This window comes from Myiozetetes cayanensis, unplaced genomic scaffold, assembly GCF_022539395.1.
Source record: "Myiozetetes cayanensis isolate MyiCay16 unplaced genomic scaffold, myiCay2020 scf9, whole genome shotgun sequence".
Lineage (NCBI taxonomy): Eukaryota > Metazoa > Chordata > Aves > Passeriformes > Tyrannidae > Myiozetetes > Myiozetetes cayanensis.
This window is the reverse complement of record NW_026088185.1, coordinates 25,138,604-25,158,554: the sequence shown is the minus strand read 5'-3', so window position 1 is coordinate 25,158,554 and position 19,951 is coordinate 25,138,604. Positions and strand designations below refer to the sequence as shown.

At 37.7% G+C, this 19,951-nt stretch overlaps 1 protein-coding gene across 1 annotated transcript in view; it reads left to right on the top strand.

Moving 5' to 3' along the window:
- CNTNAP5 (contactin associated protein family member 5) overlaps positions 1 to 19,951 on the top strand; it is a 285,860-nt gene that overhangs the window by 215,602 nt on the left and 50,307 nt on the right. The window contains exons 14-16 of the mRNA XM_050339553.1: positions 9,100 to 9,256; positions 17,660 to 17,787; positions 18,069 to 18,239. Of these exons, the coding sequence (XP_050195510.1) occupies positions 9,100 to 9,256; positions 17,660 to 17,787; positions 18,069 to 18,239 (456 nt within the window). The remainder of the gene's footprint in view (positions 1 to 9,099; positions 9,257 to 17,659; positions 17,788 to 18,068; positions 18,240 to 19,951) is intronic.

The window sequence follows — 19,951 nt, the reverse complement described above, 5'->3', positions numbered from 1 at the left end:
GTCCCCATTTTATCTATTTTCTTTTCCTAGTTTATCAAGTTGCATTTTATCATGGGCATTATCCAGCAAGCTGTCCACGGCTTCCTGCAAGAATTGGATTCATCCTTATATTAATTCCACTCATCTTTATTCCAGCTTGCTTGTGTTCATAAACAATCAACCTGCTCTTAATTATGCCCTGACTTTTAGACCACTGTGAGGCCAGGCTGCAGCCCTAGGTTTTTTGGGCTTTCTTGGTGAAAGGCCCAGGCTGGTAGATAGGTGAGAGTACCTGAACCTGGGAGCTGTGCAGAGCTGGGGGCTTTGCTGTACAGCTCCATGTTGCACCACTCTGAGTGCATGAGGTGCAAAGTGCTGCAGGTAGGGTCCCTCTGTTACTCTTCATCCATGCGCTGCCCCAAGAGCTTGAGCTGTCACAATGGAGAACTCAAGATAGATTAAATATAGAATTAATTTTTCTCTCTTACCCACTTTGAAAATCAATCATTCAGGCCTGTATTTCAGTTGCTGCATACCTATGGATAGTTCTTTTGCCCATCCCAGTGACAGACAGAGTTTGTCTAAGGAATTCTCACACCCTGAATCTGTTTCAGAACAGTTTGAAGTGGAGGGCTGGATAAAATGGTTTCCAGCCTCAACCATTATGTCTTCCTGTGAACAGCTTAATGCTGAGTCACTGCAAATCAGCACAACTACTCTGATTTCACTGGAACTGGATGCTTTTATACCAGTTGTTGTATCTGTACTTTATTATTCCTGGAAAATAATAGTAAAAGAATGAGCTACAAAGTGTTTCTTCCCAGAAGTCTTTCCTGGGATAGTTGCTTATAATGTAGTTTTACCATTCTATGAAAGTTGTTTTCTCACTTCAATGCTTCCGTGAATAATTGTTGAATACCAAGTTTTCTTGTAGTGAAATGATTGGTTTATGGTTTGATGCACCATTCACAGTCTTTGATGCTTCAACTATTCCCCTCTGTCCTCTACAGTCTTATTTCTAGGCTTTGAAATTGCTTTCATCTACGAAAACTTAAATAGCATTTAAGAACAAAAACTGCTGTGATAAACTACTACTCTCACCTTGCAGTATTTTATAAGATGCTTTAGTTCAGTACTCTCTCCTTACCTTGTAGCCCTTTCACATCCATTATAAAATGCTTTAGAAATAAAGCTCTGAAGAAGAGCATATGATCTGTCTAAACTCATAAACTCAGTCATCTCTTCCACTCTTTCTTCCATGCCATGTAGGCAACTCAAGCAGTTAGTGCATAAGATAATGTGGGTGGGATTCAGTAGGACACTGAGAGAGTGGGCTGTGTTACTAGCTGCATGCAGAGTGGCTGTAACTCTCATTCCTCTTGTCTTTCTCAGGCCCTAAAGAGCCATTGAGTGCTGGTCTGCTGCAGGTGCAGAGAACCCCAAAATCCCATGTGACCCTTCAGTGTCTGATGGCATTTTCACAAGAACTGGAATGACATGATCTAGTTTATCTTCTGTTTATTAGTCCATTAATTCAGCACCCACTACTACTTACTCTCACTAATTTTATACTTATGCAGAAGAAATTATTAAGAATGAAAGACCCTTTCCTGGGCACTGTATTGAGCCACCTCATGGAATGACATTTCAGTGGAAATGGGTGAGAGGGTATTGGTGAAGGAGGATGAGAATGAACACAAAGGAACTGGCTGAGCAGTGTGAGGGCAAGAAATGATGGCTTCATCTTACTGCCATTATTCTTACTGGCTGTACTTACAACAAAGAAAAAACGTCCAGACATCAGCTGAACAGGACTTCCTCCTCTGGCCCAGACAGGGTCATGTTGGAGCCCACTGTGGCTCATTCATATTCATTAACTCATTTACCAGGCACTGATGGGTTTCTGGTCCCAGTACAGAGTAAGGATGTGGCAGAACATGCAACAACATCATAGGCCTGTCTGTTCAAGCAATGTAAGACTTATTTATCTCAATTTATCTAGAGGAATTAGGTTAAACAGAGGAAAGGGGAAAGGAAAAGGGAATGAGGAAAAAGAAAAGGAATTGAAAGCAAGAGAGACAGTTTCAAATTGAAGGTGAGCTGGAATGCATAAAATAGAGGAAATTAGATACTTTTTTTGTTACATCAGCATGGGGTATCCAGTTCATCTTCAGCAAAACTGCTGGAGATTCAAAGCTGCTTTTTTCTGTTTTGTCACTTGTCCCTAAAAGCTATAATCTTCTCTGCATTTTTGGTTTGGGTTGTTTGTTTGTTGTTGGTTTTTTTCCTAACCTGCGTGCCTTCAGCTGTTCGCATCATTTCTGTTTCTGGCCGAAATCCCACTTGCATCTTTCAGGAAACTTGTCACTTGGTCAGAAATTTATTGAGAAAACAACCCAGCCTGAGCTGGCAAAGGAGAATGCAAGTACTCATAATATTTTCAGCCTTTTTTGGCCTTCAGCAGAGACATTCATGAGGCATAAAATTTTAGTTTGGATGTAGATTTAATCTTCCTCAGCATCTAAAAGTGTTTGGGTTTTAAATGCTTATGCCCATCCTCAAATCTGTCTCTCAAAGGGTTGATGAAGATTTTGCTTTCACTGAAGTACTGTGTGTGATTGCATAACTCTGTCATTGCAGCTCAGCAGTTCTGCTCATTAGCCTCCTGTTAAATCTAGAAAAAACAAAGGTCCATGTTTATTTACCTTCTTTCTGCCCATTGTCATCTGTGAGAATATCTTAACAATTACATGAAGTACAGGGTGTGCTGTGATAACAGCTGCTCCAGAGGCAGAGTGATTTCTCTCCTTAAGAGAAGCAGACAAATGCTACTACATGGATTTTTCTGTTGTTTGTTTTCTGGTTTTTTGTTGTTGTTTTGGGTTTTTTTCTCATTTTTTTAAAGCAATTACTTCAGCCTGGGACTCTGTGAAAGCAGTGCACCTTGGTAGCAAAGCTGATTGACGAGAAACAAAATGTCAGAAAAGTGCTGCCTTTCTTTCCCCTTTTCCTAACCACACTTAACAAAATAACTCTGGAATGAGGAACAAGTTTTGTGATTAAATAGATCTTGCCCAGAGAGTAGGTCCACTGGTATTAGCAGGACTACTTCACTTTTGGATAGGTGCTCAAAATAAGGATTCTAGGACCTGACCAGATATTGTAATCAAATTCAGTGAGAATCTTAGTAATATTGGGCAGCACCTTTGCTATTCAGTACAGAAGAGTGATTGTCTTGCTGCAGTGTTGGACCTACTGTGATTTCCAACAAACCGTGTTTGCCGTCTCTGAAAATTAGGGCAGTGGTATGTGGGTTACAGTTTTAAGCAAGAAAAAGGAATATAAAATTGACATAATTGCTATGGGGAAATAAATGGCACTTACTCATGCCATTGAGTAAAAGGGAGGAAGTATTTGATGGTCATTATGGATGCACTGAAAAGAGGCACATGGAAGCAGAGTAGTATGGTACAAAAACAAGTGGGCTACTTGATGGCTCACTGAGTAAACAATGTTCAAAGGAACCATGTCATTGAGGACTCTCATTTTTTCCCTCGTCCTTATTACATTTTTTTTTTCCCCAAGATAATCTGATCTTGAGTTACAAAAAGCGTTGTTTGTGAAGTGCAGAAGGGTGGGTATTGCTTCCATAGTTGCCAGGGCAGAGCCACAGGACCCCTACTGAGAGCTGTAAACCAAAGAGCAACTTTTTTCACTGCTATATCTCAGCATCCACTTCAAAGAATGGGTAGCACATACTGCTTAAAGCAACACAACCTGAGTTCGCCCCATTTTGTGTTATTAGTATATTTTCCCAGTAGTGTGAGTTGTTGTTTAAACCAATACAGGCTCTGACTCATTAATACCACAGACTTCTTCACTGAACAAACAACCTCTGGGAATGTATTAATTTTGTGTTTTCCACTGAATATGAAATATTTCTCCAATTTGTCCATTTTTTGTCCGGAATTATTATAAATACCTTTTCTTAGATTTATCAAAATGGTATTTTTTTTCCTGTTGAAAGGCCAAAGTGGAAGATTTGGTTTTATGTCACTGTTATGATAAAAATTCTAATATAAAAATGCTATGAAAATGGTATAAGGGAAAAAGAAAATTAAACATGGGAAAACAAGATCTTGGTAAACCCTTGCAAAAAATACTGAGTCACAATTTCCCTTGTTTTCACTGTCTTACCCTTTTCTCCATTTATTCGGAGCCTTTTAAAAATTGGTTAGCTGAGGCCACAATTTGTACTCTGGATAGGCTTCTGAATTCAGTTATTCAGGTTGAAATTGCCTCATATCCATGTGTACTGTATACAGATACATGTATAAAAAAATACACTAACTGCATATTTCACATTGTTCAATGTATCAGGTGATTTGCAGGATTTGATATTTTTGGAGTAGTTGGTGCAAACAGGTATTTTATGGTTTTGAGTACAATTTCAGAATTGGGTTTGATTGTTCTATGCAATTCCACAATCAGTATTTTCTTAAATATCACTACATCTTGATATGTGAATCTTTCCTTTCAGGAGAAAACAGCATGGATGTAAATTAATCTACATTTTAATCAGTAAAATTTATAGATGTAAGGTTTAACTAATTCAGTTCTACTTAACTTATTTTGAATTTGAAAGAAAAAAGAGAGTAAGAAGATTGCCAAAGAATGTTCTTTCAGTACAATATGGTTTTAGTATTTCAACAGACAAGTGCAAATAAATTGATGTGGTGGTGAAAAACAACTGGAATTGAGCTGTTTCAGTAACTTGGGTACCCCCAAAACCTTGGCTGTATTAGGGGTTTATAAGTACTGTGTCAGACTTTAGGTTTATACAGTGCAGGAGTTTAACACGGGATCCAGTCTGTCTTGTTATATTTCCATAATTTTTTTCCAGATTTTTTGTTTGTTGAGATAGCAAGAACAACCGGGAAAACGATGCAGACAAATCCTGACAAATATTTTAAACATAGTACTTTTTAAACTGCATGGCGTTGGTTTAATGCAGTATAAATATGAAAGACAATACTAAGACTTTCTACCTACATAAAGGCAAACTGAGTGCACAAAAGTTGCTTGGAATTTATACACATAGCTATTTAGTTCTAAATGCTTTTGGAATATGCTGTTTCTGGGTTCTCCTCCAGCTTCTGAATGCCTATACAAATATTTTTGAAAAACTTCTCTGGCATTTAAAACATGAGCAATCTTTAAACCTTTAAAAATAACTTATATTTCTAGAAGTATCAGTGTCTCCTAATGAGAAAATGAGAGAACTGTCAGCAAGAGGGAGATTTAAGAAGACATATTTTTTTGTAAGCTGGTAGAAGGACACTGAATATGCGTTCAACCATTCTTGTCACTGGAAGAGGCAGACACGCAATGCAGGTGAATTTGATGCCAATCTGCATCTCCTTCTAAGGATCTTTCGTAACCAATTCCAGGTGTTCGCTCTCATCTTCATAGTCCTCAGCCTCTGTGCTTGTTAACTGTACAGTCTGTGCCAGCCTTGCTTCTACTGGAACAGATTTCATACAGAGAGCTAACAATGAACAGTTTAGTTAAGCACACGCAGAGTATGTACTGGGGATCTGCTGAAGAACTGACTCTCTGTGTCCTGCTGGGTGGGCACAGAGTTCCTGTCCATATATATGGCAGTATTGTATATGTCAGGGTTTTCAGAGTCTTGGCTCTTACATACAGCTGTTGAATGGACCACAAAGAACCAGCCTATGGAGACAGGTAGAGCAAAATATCAAGATGATCAACTGAAGATGAAACCCCCTATTCTTTCCTTTCAGAAGGCCTGTGCCAACCTTACTTTCTGCAATCTGCCTGGCAGTGTGAATGAGTAGCAGTAGTTGTTTTGATTCAGTATTCAGTCTGCCTGTTTAGTTTTTTTATTCAATACAGTACTAAATTATGGTAAAAAGAGTGGTGTAAACATCACAGCTGTTTGTAGAGATTTCCAGACAATATAATCACTCAAAGGGTTATTGTCCTCTAAAGGAAATAAAACAAAAAAAGATGCATTTCTTGAAGACTTTTTAATCAAAATTAAAACCTACCAAAAGAAGCTTAAGCAGTACAGAAGGAAATCATTTGAAAGAAACTGGTCTCTGTTCTGTTACTGGTGAATTCAGTCACTTGGGGCTTGTTTGTTTTGCTTGGTTTGGGATTTTTTTTCACACATGTTCTCCTTTAAAACCATAGTATGGAGTTCAAAGACAACCCTAAAAAAATTATTTATAGAAGAATTTTTTACTCTTATAAATAGACAAAAAAGTATATAGAAAAATTGCTTTTATTTTGCAGTAGGCTTTTGATGACTTTTTTTCCTAAATAATGTGTTTCCAGGTACACTGTAAGCACTGAATGAAGAATTAGTAGCGCTTCTTATAAGTGGACTTTTTAGTTGAGAAATTTTTAAGTAGAATTTTAATGACTTATATAACCATAAGGTTATGGGTTCAAGTTAAATTCTTGATTAATGTCATTGATTTGGTCTGTGGCTTCACCACATAAAGGGAGTGAATTCATTTTGAGGTGGTGGAGAATTGATAATGCTTTGAAAAAATGATAATAGCATGATTACAGAAGTGAAGATACTGCAAAAAATATACAGGCTTGTAAGGAAGCATCTTAATCAACAGAAGTTGACCAAACTCAATCTCAGTGCAAGATATCCTCCAGCTCTGCCAAGGTATAACGGAGTAAATTTTGTGGAAAGAAATCAGAGATAGATTAATTTGCATTCCTAGTGAAGTATTACTTTGCTTCAACATTACAGGTATATGACATACAATATATGTTTCAGAATTCCTAAACTCTGCAGGTTACTGTAGTACCTTAGATTTAAGAGCATTTCTGAATACCTCTGTGATTTCTCATGTGTTAAAAAACTAAGCATGTGGAAAAGTGTTTTGAAGAATCAGGGCATAATGTTCCTTAATAATACAATTGATTTCTAAGGGACTAGTTATGGAGAAAAATTTGCTCATCTTGAGAAAAGGGTGGCAGAACTCTGCATAATAAATAAAATTTTGGAAAAGACCCTGTTTTTTTATAGTCTGTTCCCTTGACAATCTGAGATTATTCCTTATAATGTTGAATGCTCTATTTTTTAGCACTGTATTTAATTTAGTTGTAAATGACTCAAACTGTGGTGCTTCTACCACTTCCCTAGTCTATACCATAAATCAGAATGTGTTTGTTTGTTTGGTATTGCTCAATAAAACAAATAACAACAGATCTGAAAAAGATGTCAGAAAACTGCTTATTCTTAATTTATGTGAATGATTGTTTATTTCAGTGTTATGTTTAAGTGTATAATGACTTCTGCCACAAGAATCTGCCACAGATTGCATTTAATTAATGAATACCATTATTTGCTACTAGCCTGAAATATTTATCTTTATCTAAATTTTTTTTTTTCAGAATGGGCAGTTTTAAAATTAGATTAAGCACTTCTGTATAATATCTATTTCTACTCCTAGACAAATCACCTTTTATTCAATTAACATTACTATTCCAAGCTTTACCAAGTAATTTCCCAGTAATATAGTATAAAACTGTTTCACTGTCTGCAACAATCAACTTCTTCACAAAAATCAGTTGAATAGAAAAGAAAGAAATCATAAATATGTTGATAATAATATGAGACTTACAACGAGTGTGTACATTTTTGTAAGATGAATCCTTAGATGTTCTTGAATTGTGTTTTTCTAATGAGTACCTTTGGGTATTGGTCAAATTCGTCATGTCTTAATTGTTAGTATCATGAGGATGGAGTTGCTCTTCCTATTTTTATTTTCCTTTTTTCACAAATTTACAGTTCAACAGTCTAAGCTTAGAAGGAAAATAAACATGAATTAATTTTGCCAAGTGATTCTAAAACTCATTTTAATTAGTTCCTTACACTCTACAGTTAACCTTGATTGCATTTCATATTTTAGTCTTTCTTGCTTTGTATAAGGAGAAATACTCCCTATTAACAATGTTAGTAAAGTGGAAGAATAAAATGATGATGCATCTTTCTACATTAGCAGTGCAGTTCATTTTTCCAAGCTCCTCTGATCAAAAAGTCTTGATATGTCAATTTTGCTAAATTTTGCCATCTACCTTAGGTATAACTGATTACATTTCTTGATTTAAGGATTAAGAAATCAATGGAAAAGTTATCTGAGCTGCAAGAAACTTAGTCTTAGAAAATATTAATCTGTGAATTTCATTACATCTGATTCTGCTTACTGTATCTTACTATTAATACTTAATTCTTGATGCATAACGGATTCTGAAATTTAAACAAAAAAATATCTCTGCTTGTATAAATGCACAGATCTTAGAGCTCCTGTAGGTAGAAAATAGCTTCACAGGGATAAATTGATTCCCAAGCAGGGAAATATATTTTCCCACTTATGTCCTACCTTCTTTAAAATCTTACTGAGCTTTGCATTTGCAAATTCCACCCTTGGAGAACAATAGTCCTACTCCCTTGGAAACTGATAGAAATTTTGGTCTTAGTTTTGAGAGGAGCCCATAGTAATAGATCAGTTTGTGTGTTATTTCTGAAGACTTTTGTTCTTTATATATAAGTCCAATGGTAAGAAATTCCAGTGTAAGACCTAGAGTCTTCTTCAAAACTTGATGACTCTGCAAGAGGTCCTGGGCCAATACTACATGGTACAAGACAGCTATCCAGTGTGAGTGGTGGCAGGAGAATTGTTTTCAGACTCCGTCAGTGATCAGATCTCCCCACGGTGTCACACAAAAACACTGGACACAGATGGTGCAGACAATGATATTGGGTTCGCGTGTCAAAAGTCTTTTCAGCTGAAAGACACCAAGGTTCTCACATGATTGGCGCATGAGCTCTATGGGGAAAACCTCTGCTCCTCCAAATGGGATTACAATAGAACTGCTGCTTTCCCAACATGTATTCCAAACTTGGGCAAAGTTCATGGTTTGTTACTCTGTAGTTTGCATCTTTTCTTTCACTATTGTCCAACATTTCTACCTTCACTCTCTTTTTCATTCTCAGGAGAATCCAATTTGCTTATCAAGTTCTCTCTCTCTTTCTCTCTTTTTTCCCCCCTGTTTTTCCCTTTCATCCAGATGGAATACCATTTGCTTGGTGGGTTGGCCGTGCCAATGAAAAGCATCTTTACTGGGGAGGATCTCTTCCGGGCATTCAACAATGTGCATGTGGACTGGAAGAAAGTTGTCTGGATATGAGATATTTTTGCAACTGTGACGCAGATAGAGAAGAATGGTAATAATTTTAACATGTAAATGGCAGTGTCTTTGTGACGAACTGGAGAGAGGAAGTAAGAAAGGAAGGCTTAAATCCTTTCCTGATTCAGAGTTTAGGAAGATTGAATGGCTTGAGTATAATCAGATAAGAATGAAAGTCAAACTAGAATTTGGACTTCTGATTTCATCTTAAATTTCTTTTTTGAACCAAAACCAAGATATCTGCCTGAGGCACATTGTTGGGATGGGTGGTCTTCAAAAGAATATTTCTTGCTGAATGCTGAATCCAGTAATTTTATTTGTTTAAAAATTTGTTTTCAATTGGAGCATTGCATGAATAAAGATTCTGGGAGCTTGGTTCATGGGCATACATCAGAGGAGAAAATTCAGGCATAGGCAGCAAAAGTCAGGTACAGCTAAACAAGAAATATATACTATTAAAAAGAATAGTATTTTTCTTATGAAACATTATATCTGTATGTGCCTTAACATTCTTTTACATTAGATCCCAAGCTTTTTAAAGTCAATAGGAAGACTTGCTTTGGCTTCTGTAGGCTTTGGTTCAGTTTCCATAGGAAGTTTTAGTTACAGTATGAATATTCAAACCCTTCCCTGGGTTTTGACTTTTGGTGTGCTCTGATGCTGCATGAATTTGGGAAAGCCACCTCACAATCTTCTCTCATTCTCTGCACCTTCAGAGAACTCCAACCACCAAGAGCTAGTTGATGAACTTTCTAATTAATTCCTAATTGTGTTTGAGGGGACTGAAATGCCAGATGACTGTTGCTGGAAGTGCAATTTGAAACACTCATGTGAAAACTGTCACTCACTCTCAGTTTTGGACCACTCACTGCTAGGAGCTGCTGCCCTTCTCTGAAAAAAAAAAAAGATATTTTAACCTTGACTTATTTGGAAATTATGGAAGTAGATAAGAAATGTCTTGATGTCATAGGCTACTGTGTTTGAAAGTGTCCAAATTATCCCTGTGAAACCTTCACTTAAAAAGGTAGAAAGGAACTGTAGAGGGTCTTGAAATATAAAAAAAATAAAATCAGAAATTACTTGCCACTGTAAGCGTTGGGCATTTTTGGTTGCTTGATTTCCAGACAGTGTGATTATTTGCTTGGACCCTTTATTTCCCTGGGGTCCCTATTCACTTTCAAAAATTATAACTGTAAGGGGATTACTTAGGAAGATGTTTATGTAAATGTTGGCTTATGAATGTGATTTGTATAGAATAGGCTAGCTGTGCATGTTAATCTATCTTTTCTTTAGTGTTTGTTTATCAGATATGCTTTTGACGAGGTTTACACATGAGCATCAGGAGCATCTGTTTTTACTAGTGTTTGGCTCTTTTCATAATCCACATTCAATTTTTCATTGAGCTACTTCTCAAGCAGAGCAGAGTGTTATGCTGGCAGACATTGGAGTTGCAGTCTGTGGTTGCAGGACTGCACCACTAGGTCATAAAAACCAATGCAAGGTGAAAGCTAAATGCAGTTTTATAATGTTTCAGCTGAGTCTCCTCAGGAAATGAGACCTAAGCAAGTTATGCTATGGGTGTTTATCTCCATTTTAACCCCACACCCAATGATTTTGAATAAAAAGGCACGTTTCAAACATCTTGAAGAGAGAAAGAGAAATCTCAAAAGGATTACAAATTACACTTTCTATGAAAATTTATGCCAAGCTGAGGGGAAAAAGCCAATTAAAATCCACAAGAAAGAAGTTAAGGAAGCATACACTTCTATTAGATTTTGGAAAACCCTCATGGGAGGGAGATGTTGGAAATCATGCGTCATTAGCTTGGCAGCTCACAGAGATAGTTGTTTCTCCTAATTTCATGATAATAGCAGAATATGCTCAGAAGTCTCCTCCTCTAAACTGCCTACTATTTTTTGGTTTGGGTGTTCAGTTGTTTTGGTGTTTAATCCATGAGAAATTTTTACTTTGGTAGCATTCTAAATTGCAGGTTGCCTTTTTAAAAGCTGAAAAACCCCTGACCTTTATGAAGAGTTTCTAAACATAAGAAATTTCATGCCTCTTGAAGATTGCTTTTGTGTTTCCCTGCTAGAACACTGACCCCCTGATATATAACGAGCATTAAAACCTGAAACCCACTGAGATCTGAACTGTGACTTTAACCTGCTATACATTATAGTGGAAGGAGCAAGACAGCAGTAGATGCATTTATTTGCCTCGGCATGAAATAAAATGGGTGCTGCAGAGTGGAAAACCAGAAAATCATTTTTGCTCTTTTAGATAAATCATGCTGCTCCAAGGTAGGAACTCTCCAGAATAGCTGGGACATCCTTCTGAAGAGGAGACAGGCCTAAGATTTTGCTTCGATTTGCTTTCTGTAGACTAAATCTTAGGTATAGAAGGATCTACTAATTTCTCAGAGCAGCAGAGAAATTATAAACAATGGAAGGCAGACCTGACAAAGTCCTGAGCCAGGTGTTTGGCAGCACACAATGTGCAGCTTCTAGGCATGCTGACTTTTAAATGATATCTGAGCAGACACCTGAGCCGGCTGCTATTTTTGGGCTCTTTCTTGACAACAAGTTAGTCCCCCTGGCCAGATGAACAGGAATATATAATTAAGCAAGTTCTATAAGGAAGGCTTTTGTATTTTTCACCTTTGTTCCTATTAAAGCATTATGCTGATAAGTATCTTCTTCCATCCAGCTTCTCATAATACTTCCAAGCTCTGCAGAATGATTACAGCTAATTCTGTCACTGCAGGATAGTGGAGCATCTTCATGGTATTTACTGGAGAGTGGGAGAAGATCTCTGATGAGGAAGCAGAGGCATAAGTTACTACCTTAAGTTTTTGACCCAAGCAAGGGATCTGGAAAGGTGTCAAACACATCTTGACTGTAGTCTATGCATGCTTCAAATAAAAAGAGAGATTCCTGACTGTTGAAAAAACTTGCTAGTTGCTGGGAACATTCATAAAAATCCAGTGGCTTCAAGCTGAAGCCAAATCTAGTTCATAAAATGTTTTATTTTTCTTTTTTCCTCTTCCCCCACACTGAGAATAGTTAACTCTTGGGACAAGTTATGTATAGATGAGGCAGATTTGCAATTGTATTTCAAAACGTATGCCCTGTTTTGGGGGGTATTCTTGATGCAGGCATTATTGGCAAAATGTGTTAAACTGACCTAAAGCATAAAGCATTATTGAAATACAGACAGGTGTAGTGTTGTAATGAGATTGTTTGGATTCCTAAATACCTCTCTCAGGTTTTTTTCCATCTCAAGCACAATTCTCTTGCCTTGGCAATTAAAGTCTTGCTGCTCACCAAAACCTTTCATTTAAATGGGAGGAAACTCTTCCATGCCATGGTGGTGCATGACTGTCCTGAAGCCCATTTCTGCTTTGGTCTCTCTGGAATCCAATTTCCACTTCAAATGAAAACACTTGAGTGAAGCCAGTCATCACCTGGAAACCTTGTGAATTTGGAGAACTTCATAGCTTTTTATTTTGCATAGAAAGAGAGGCATCTCTGGAACCCTGTTTGTACAAGAAGCTCAGGCATTTCAGCAAAGTGTGGTGGACAGTATTAATTCCAACGAGTAGCTGATTGACCATCTTTTATTTCTATTCTCCAGTCTTCCTATTCAAACTGTAGGAGTATCCTCTTCTTTTGTCTTCCAGAACAGTCTCCTTCGCTGGGGAACTAAGCCTTTGCCATTTCCAAATTAAAATGCATTCACCTGTTTATCATGGCTTTGGGGCACTCCACAGAGTAAGGAAACCACAGGACATGAAAAGGAGGGGAGCAAAAGGAAGGTGGATACTGCTATTGTCAGACCCACTTTGTCTTGCAGAGATATACTGAGTATATCCAGCCTTGTTTGAGGAGGAGTAAAGCCACATGGAAGTGAACGAAGCCTTGCCCGGATGAGCTATATTTGTGCAAAGCTGTGCCAGAGTAAGGATGTTACTGGAAGGGCTGAGGAGAGCAGGGCAGAGAAACCCTGACAAGCCCAGATTTGACAGGTTTTGTTTGCTCAGCCACTATCCCACACTGAATCCAGTCCCCCAGAAGCAGTGCAGGCAACTCCACAGAGCCTGTGTGCTCATAAATAAACCCTGCCAGAGGTGACCTGGCCTGTATAGAGCTGCCTTGGATATCTACTGTCATGACTGCATTTGTCAACAAATGAGAAGAGCTGCCTGCAGAGAGCTGACTGTAGCAGGACCCTGAAGTGTCAGGAATCAGTTCATCACTATCATTACAAAACTCTGTATCTCTTCTCTAATACAGCCAAATATAGGCAATGCATCTTGCCTTCAACTGTTACATCTGTTATACAGATCATGGGTAACACAGCAATTAAAATTTATTCCTTTGGATCATTAATGATGTGTCCTGCACAGGCCCCCAAACTTTTTCTGATGGAAGCCTGTTTCACAGGCCCATTCCTTGTGCACTTCATTGCCATCTGCTGATTCCATTCCCCAAATGTGTGATAGTCATGAAAATCTGTACTGAATATCAGAGCTACTGAGGCTCTGTTCCCACCAGAGTTTTCATTAATGTACAAGAGGAAAACGTACCAATGGGGGTTAATATGAGAATAAATTATATTTAATGGCACCACTGTTTCTACCATCTGTTAGAAAAATATGGAAATGGCTACCTAGAGATTAGCAATTTATGGTGGCTCACACTGTTAGGACACCATAGAGTGAGAGTTTGTTGAGCATGCTTTTATTGGTAGCCAGGAAGAAGAAAAATAGTTTCATAATGTTATGTTCAAAATAGTTATTTGTCATTTATAGGTAAGTCTACATCCCAAAGTATCCAGTTGCTGCATTATCACCTTTAGCACTGCTGTGTTTGCAGCAATTTTTTTTTTCCCTTTTTTAAATCAGCCCATAAATAGAGCATTTGTTTGATGTGTAACATACCTCATAGCTTATTGAGGAAGTCTTTTGGTAGATGCAGGCATTAATCTTCAGAAACGGATAAACAAATGACATCCAACTTTATTTAATACTCATAAATAAAAAAATTTTCAGTGATTTAATTTAAAGGGCATCATTGGATTTGTTTCATTTGGGATTTGCTTGTGGAAAGTACAAATTGATACTATCCTTTATGTTAAGAGTTCAGAGAAATATCTGTTCACGGAGGGTTCTTTCCACCCTCAAAAACCTCCAGATTTTTATCTGAATTTGTGCCAAATTAAGTGCCAAGTCAGATAAGCAGAAGGTCTACTTCCCAAGTTTATTAATTTATTTGTACCATTTTCTGTGGGTACAGCATTCCTTTTAGGAAAATGAATAAACCTGCCTTGATTTTTGAGAAATTGGGACTTAATTTACTTTCCTGGCCAAGGAACATCACCCCTCAAGACCATCTTGCAGGCAGGACCCTCCTGTAGTTCTCAATACTGAGAAACAGGACACGGTGTGGTCCAAAGGGCATGTTTGGTGGAAGTGGTCACAGAGTGCTATGTGAAACCCACTAACAGAAATATAGTGGTGGGTTTGACTAACCAGAGAAGCAGCTGTGGGGAAAAAAAGGTGCTTTTAAGTGTATGTTAACTTCTAAATTAAAATACATATAAGTAAAAAGGAACTCTAGGAACAAAGACCAAAATAATTAATCTAACAAGGTTTTATTTTTGTTTAAAAGACAAAATGATGTATGTGCACATCATAGTGCAAATGCTTTCTATCAGAAAATAGCAATTTTATTTGAAAACTATAGTACATTAAAAGTGATCCCCAAGCCCCCTTCAGGCAAAAATTCCAAATGTTTTGTCCAAACCCTGGTATATTTGTATTTTGTAGTGCCACAGCAGTGCCTCCAGGAAGTTATTGTACAGGTACATGAAGGTCATTTGCTCCTCTTTCAGGAATAATGCATTACATTTGAGAGGCTACCATAGTGTACCACATAGAGAACAGGAATCACGGTGCTTTATAAGTGGAGTCTAAAAGAAGTTCAACTTTAGAAATACCAGGAACTTGAAACATTCACAGTGTCTTCAACTTTCTTATCTGCTTTTCTTAATTGAAACATCCTAGGTGTTGACTCTTCACTAAAAAACTTAATTTTCTACCATGAAATAATAATAATTAAGGCAACAATACTTATGTTGTTCGTGTAGCTAGTACATTCTCTGAAGGACAGAATATTTTCCTGATAGGTTTTGTTTCAGTGTCTGCTTGTATGAAAATACATATCATTATATGAGGGGTTTTTTCTATGTGTGAAGGAATAAAACACATAAAATGTGCTGTTTGAGCTTGAAGAGAAGCTTGATTGAGTTTTCAAGGCTTTAACAAAGAAGGGAAGATTTTTATTAGTTCTAGAATATTTTTCTCTCACCGTTGAGCTATGCTACTAAAGTTTGCTGTGACACTGGCATATAACTAATAAAAACTCAATCATAAAATTTGATATAAAAGAACTTCATGCAATATAACAGAATATCTAATAAGCAATGCAGTTTTCAGAGACGTGGAATAGATATCTTTAACATGTCACCATTTCTTGTTTTTTGTAGATATTTTCAGTTCTAGCTGTAGGAAGATACGGATATTTATTTTAGTTCTGATCATAGCTAGTAAAAAGACTGCACTGTGTTTTGAATTAAAGTAAATTTTCAGGAGGTCTCCCTAGATATTTTGTGATTTTTGAAAAATTTATTTTAAAAACGTAAATGCCAGCTTAGTTACATTTTTTCCTAAGAAATACTCAAATAGTTCAGCTTTTGTTACATCTATTTCATAATTTGTTGGGAGCATTTACACTAACTTTCAAATATTGATAGAATAAGCTATGACTGTACTACTGACAGTCTGCCATGAAGAGATTTGGAGATCATGTATGTTTGATTCCTACATGGTAGTTTTCCTTCTGAGTCTGTATTGAAGACATCAGTCTTCCTGGTGCCTGGGAATTTCATCTTTCTGCACTTTACCTGTAGTTATTTGCATGTCAAACACCCACTGAAGTGAGAAGAAAATGTTAGGGTCAGAGAGAGTACCTCTCCTTTTCCCCTTGGCATTATGAGGCAATTAGCTGTGCTGCATGCAATTAAAAACAATGAAGAACAAATGCAATTTATGCAGCCTTTATAAAAAAGATCAAAATGCTCTCCTATATTTTTCTGACATTAATCAGAGGAGAGCACTTAGCCAAGCAAACATCCAAGGCTGTGTGACAGAGCACAGCTGCAGTGTTCATCCTGATTATTATTTATTTGCTGGAGTCTGTGTCCCTTCCCATAGCTGGAACTATATGGAGCTGTATGTTTGTGGAAGTTGACATTAAAAGCAGGATATAGGCAAGTCTGGGATCCTGCCTGGAATGTCAGACTCTCTAGCAGTGGTATCACTCAAAAAGTGATACCTGTTTCCTGGGGCATTGTGTCACACCTTCCTGGAAGAGCAATGGGTGTACATTTGGATTACTGGCACTTTGCATATGGTCATTGTTACCATCCCCATGTACAGCATGAAGTCTTTCACCTCTGAGCAGACAGTGATCTGGGCCGTGCAGAGGTAGAGATCTTTCCTGACATTTGGTTCTTGTGAAGGATGCTGTGCCATTCTTATGTGCCCAGATGTACAGGATACCTTAACCCTGAGAAAAAGAGCTGGATCAGCCTAAGGACCTGAGGGCTGCCATGAAACACCACACTGCATTTTGGGGACAACGATTTGTCCAGCACACTCAGGGTAAAAACAAATCTTTTAGGAATCTTTCTTTCTTTTCTCTTCCTTTCTAGCAACCGTGGGTAAGTTAGTCGCAGCTGAAGAATAAGTCCAGCTAAGCAAACAAGAGAAGTTTGACATTGCAGTAAATCAACCTTCAGTATTTCAGTTGCTGAATGAAAATTTCCACTGGCAAAGGACTGATTCAGTCAAAACTCCCTCTGCCAAGTCAGCTGTTTTTGCAGTGTGCAGAGTCAGTCGTGTCCCAGCCATCTTGAAGTTGGATCAGTAACTGTCTGGCTGCCCTGTGCTAAGTGTGCTGGATCAGGCATCGCCTGTCCTCTCCCTGCTTGGGTAAAGCATAAAGCCAGCATAAATGCTGCTATCTGTCTCCAGCTAACTTTACAGAAATGAAAACTTGGACTTTTATGCTTGATGCCCATCAAATTCATCCTGCTGAGGAAACCCAGTAGAACCCAGTTTACACAAATGCCCACTGGTCAGCATGGCAGCATTCTGCTGGGCTTCAGTCGTTCTGCACAGCTGAAGCACATCTGCAGCCCGTCCCAGACAGTATAATGTATCCAAATAGTGGTCAATTACTGCATATAAGCATAGAGCATACATGTGAATGTATGTGTCTTAAATAGTTTGTACTGGTCGTCATTCTCCCAGGTAATTCTGCAAAAGGGGTTTGTCTGTGGTTAATCTGTCTCTTTCTGTTTGTGTATTATAATCCAGGACAAATGATACCGGCCTCCTTGCTTTCAAAGACCATTTGCCTGTAACTCAGATAGTGATCACTGACACAAACAGATCAAATTCTGAGGCTGCTTGGAAAATCGGCCCTTTGCGTTGCTATGGAGACAGTGAGTACTAGCTCTTCTCAATTTCCATAGGTACAGAATGTTCTCTCTTTTTTTGGTTTTGGTTTTTGTTGTTGTTATTGTTGTTGGTTTTGGTTTTTGGTTTGGTTTGGTTTGGTTTTTGGTTTTTTTTTTTGGTGAGTTGGTTTGGTTTTGGTTTGCTTTTTTGTTGTTGTTGTCTTTTTTTTTAACTTATTTTTCCTGATAAAAAGTGGCTTTCCACATGCAGTTTGCAGCTGCTGTCCTATGCCAATTAACTATAGAGAAGGGGGTTGTGTTTACAGGGCAGTTCTGGAACGCTGCTTCCTTCAACACAGAGGCCTCCTATCTGCACTTCCCCACATTCCACGCCGAATTCAGTGCAGACATCTCCTTCTTCTTCAAAACTACCGCCGTCTCTGGGGTATTCTTGGAAAACCTTGGGATTAAAGACTTCATACGAATTGAAATAAGCTGTAAGTTTCACTGTTAAGAAATCTTGGTGTATTTACCCAATTTGACAAGTGCAAGGACATATTTTCTGCTACCTTGAGATTCCTGAAGAGGATAAGATGGAGACTTAAAGACTCATTAATCTAGACTTGTCTACTTCTCCTGTCAAGAGTTTCCCTGTATAGCTTTGGTCATTATGCTTAACCTTGTTATGGCTAAATTTATCTTTCTTAAACAAACAAGTGTATGAATATAGTTTTCAACATTTATATTTATTTTTTTCTCTTCAGAGAAAAAAACCTACCTGTTAGATGTACCTACAGGCTGTAATTTTAGTTGAAAGTTGAAAAATTTAAAGCAACCATTCTGATGGTTACTTTTATTCCTGTATCAGTAACAAACATATCCAGTCTGATGCAGCCCTAGGATTTCAGAGGAACTGAGTGTGTATGGTACAGCTACAAGGTGAGAGTTTATGAAGGACAGGACACTAATGCAAGATAAGTCAGTCACAGTTGTAATGTGTTCTGAATACTTGAAAATATAGTGAGTGCAATGTAACTGCCACTCAGCATATAAAGGAGAATAGAAGGAAATTTAATTAGTGAGATTTTGCCTCACTCCTGTTCTGACAACTTCAAATATTTATTAGTGATAAAAGAGTCCTGTGGCTTTGACATGAAATATGACTTCTGTATTCCAAATTCTGTCAAGCTTAGGGAAAACAAACTGAGTGCTATGCATTTGATAATATGCTTATAATAACCCCAACATAAAAATTAATAAAACAGGGCCCCAAGGCCCTTCGATTCATTAAACCAATGGTAAATGTCATGGTGCATTATCACAAGGTAATGAGGTATGATTTGCTGTTAATTGTGCATCAAAGTCCAATTTGGTTGTACTTCAGTGTACTGTGGTTCATTCTCAGGGATATAGAAGTAAAAATGGCATCAAGTGTAACAAATACTGTAAACTAAGAGGATTGTTTAGTGAAAGCTTCTAGATGTGTGTTAATTCTGTACTCCTAGAGAAATGAGTCATTTAAAAGTTTGGGAAAAATCTTTTAAACTTAGGCTTCTCATCAGTAGTTTGGTGTTGTGCTTCCTTGTGCCAGATGGAATTTGCAGCCTAAAGGCCTTGTATCAAGGAAGCTTTACTGACCAGCTGCTTCAAAGGGAAATGGCTCTTTATCAGATGCAGAGGCTCAGAATAGATCTTTGTCTATCCCTATGGTGCGTTTCCTATCTTAACTATCTAAGAAGCAGCTTCCAAAACTAGACCTATCCAATTTCTGAGGCTCAAAATAACAGGGCTTTTATGAATTTTCAGTCTGCGACCTTCTGTTTTTGTGATCTGTGGACCTAGTTCTTGGTCTTCCTAGTGCACTTAGCATTTTAGGAAGAGGAAAAATAATCAGTAGCAAGAACTTTAAAAAGTTCTAGCCTCTTTCAGGCTTCCAGTAGAGCAAGGTGGACTCCATTATGTGGTTTGTTTTTCAACTACTGTCTTGTTTTTAGGGGCCTTATTATCTCTGGACATGTGTTACATATACAAATTTGGTTTAGGATCACCGATGAACTAGGTTTGCTCCTCTATTTTTTCTTGCTTCTTGAGTCAGACTTAGGCAAACAAATGCTTGTAGGATTCTCTCCTACCATATATGGCCAAGTTATGTAATTAAGGATATGCAGTTTGAAAGATTTAGTCAGAAACAGCTCCTTCATCCTTTCTC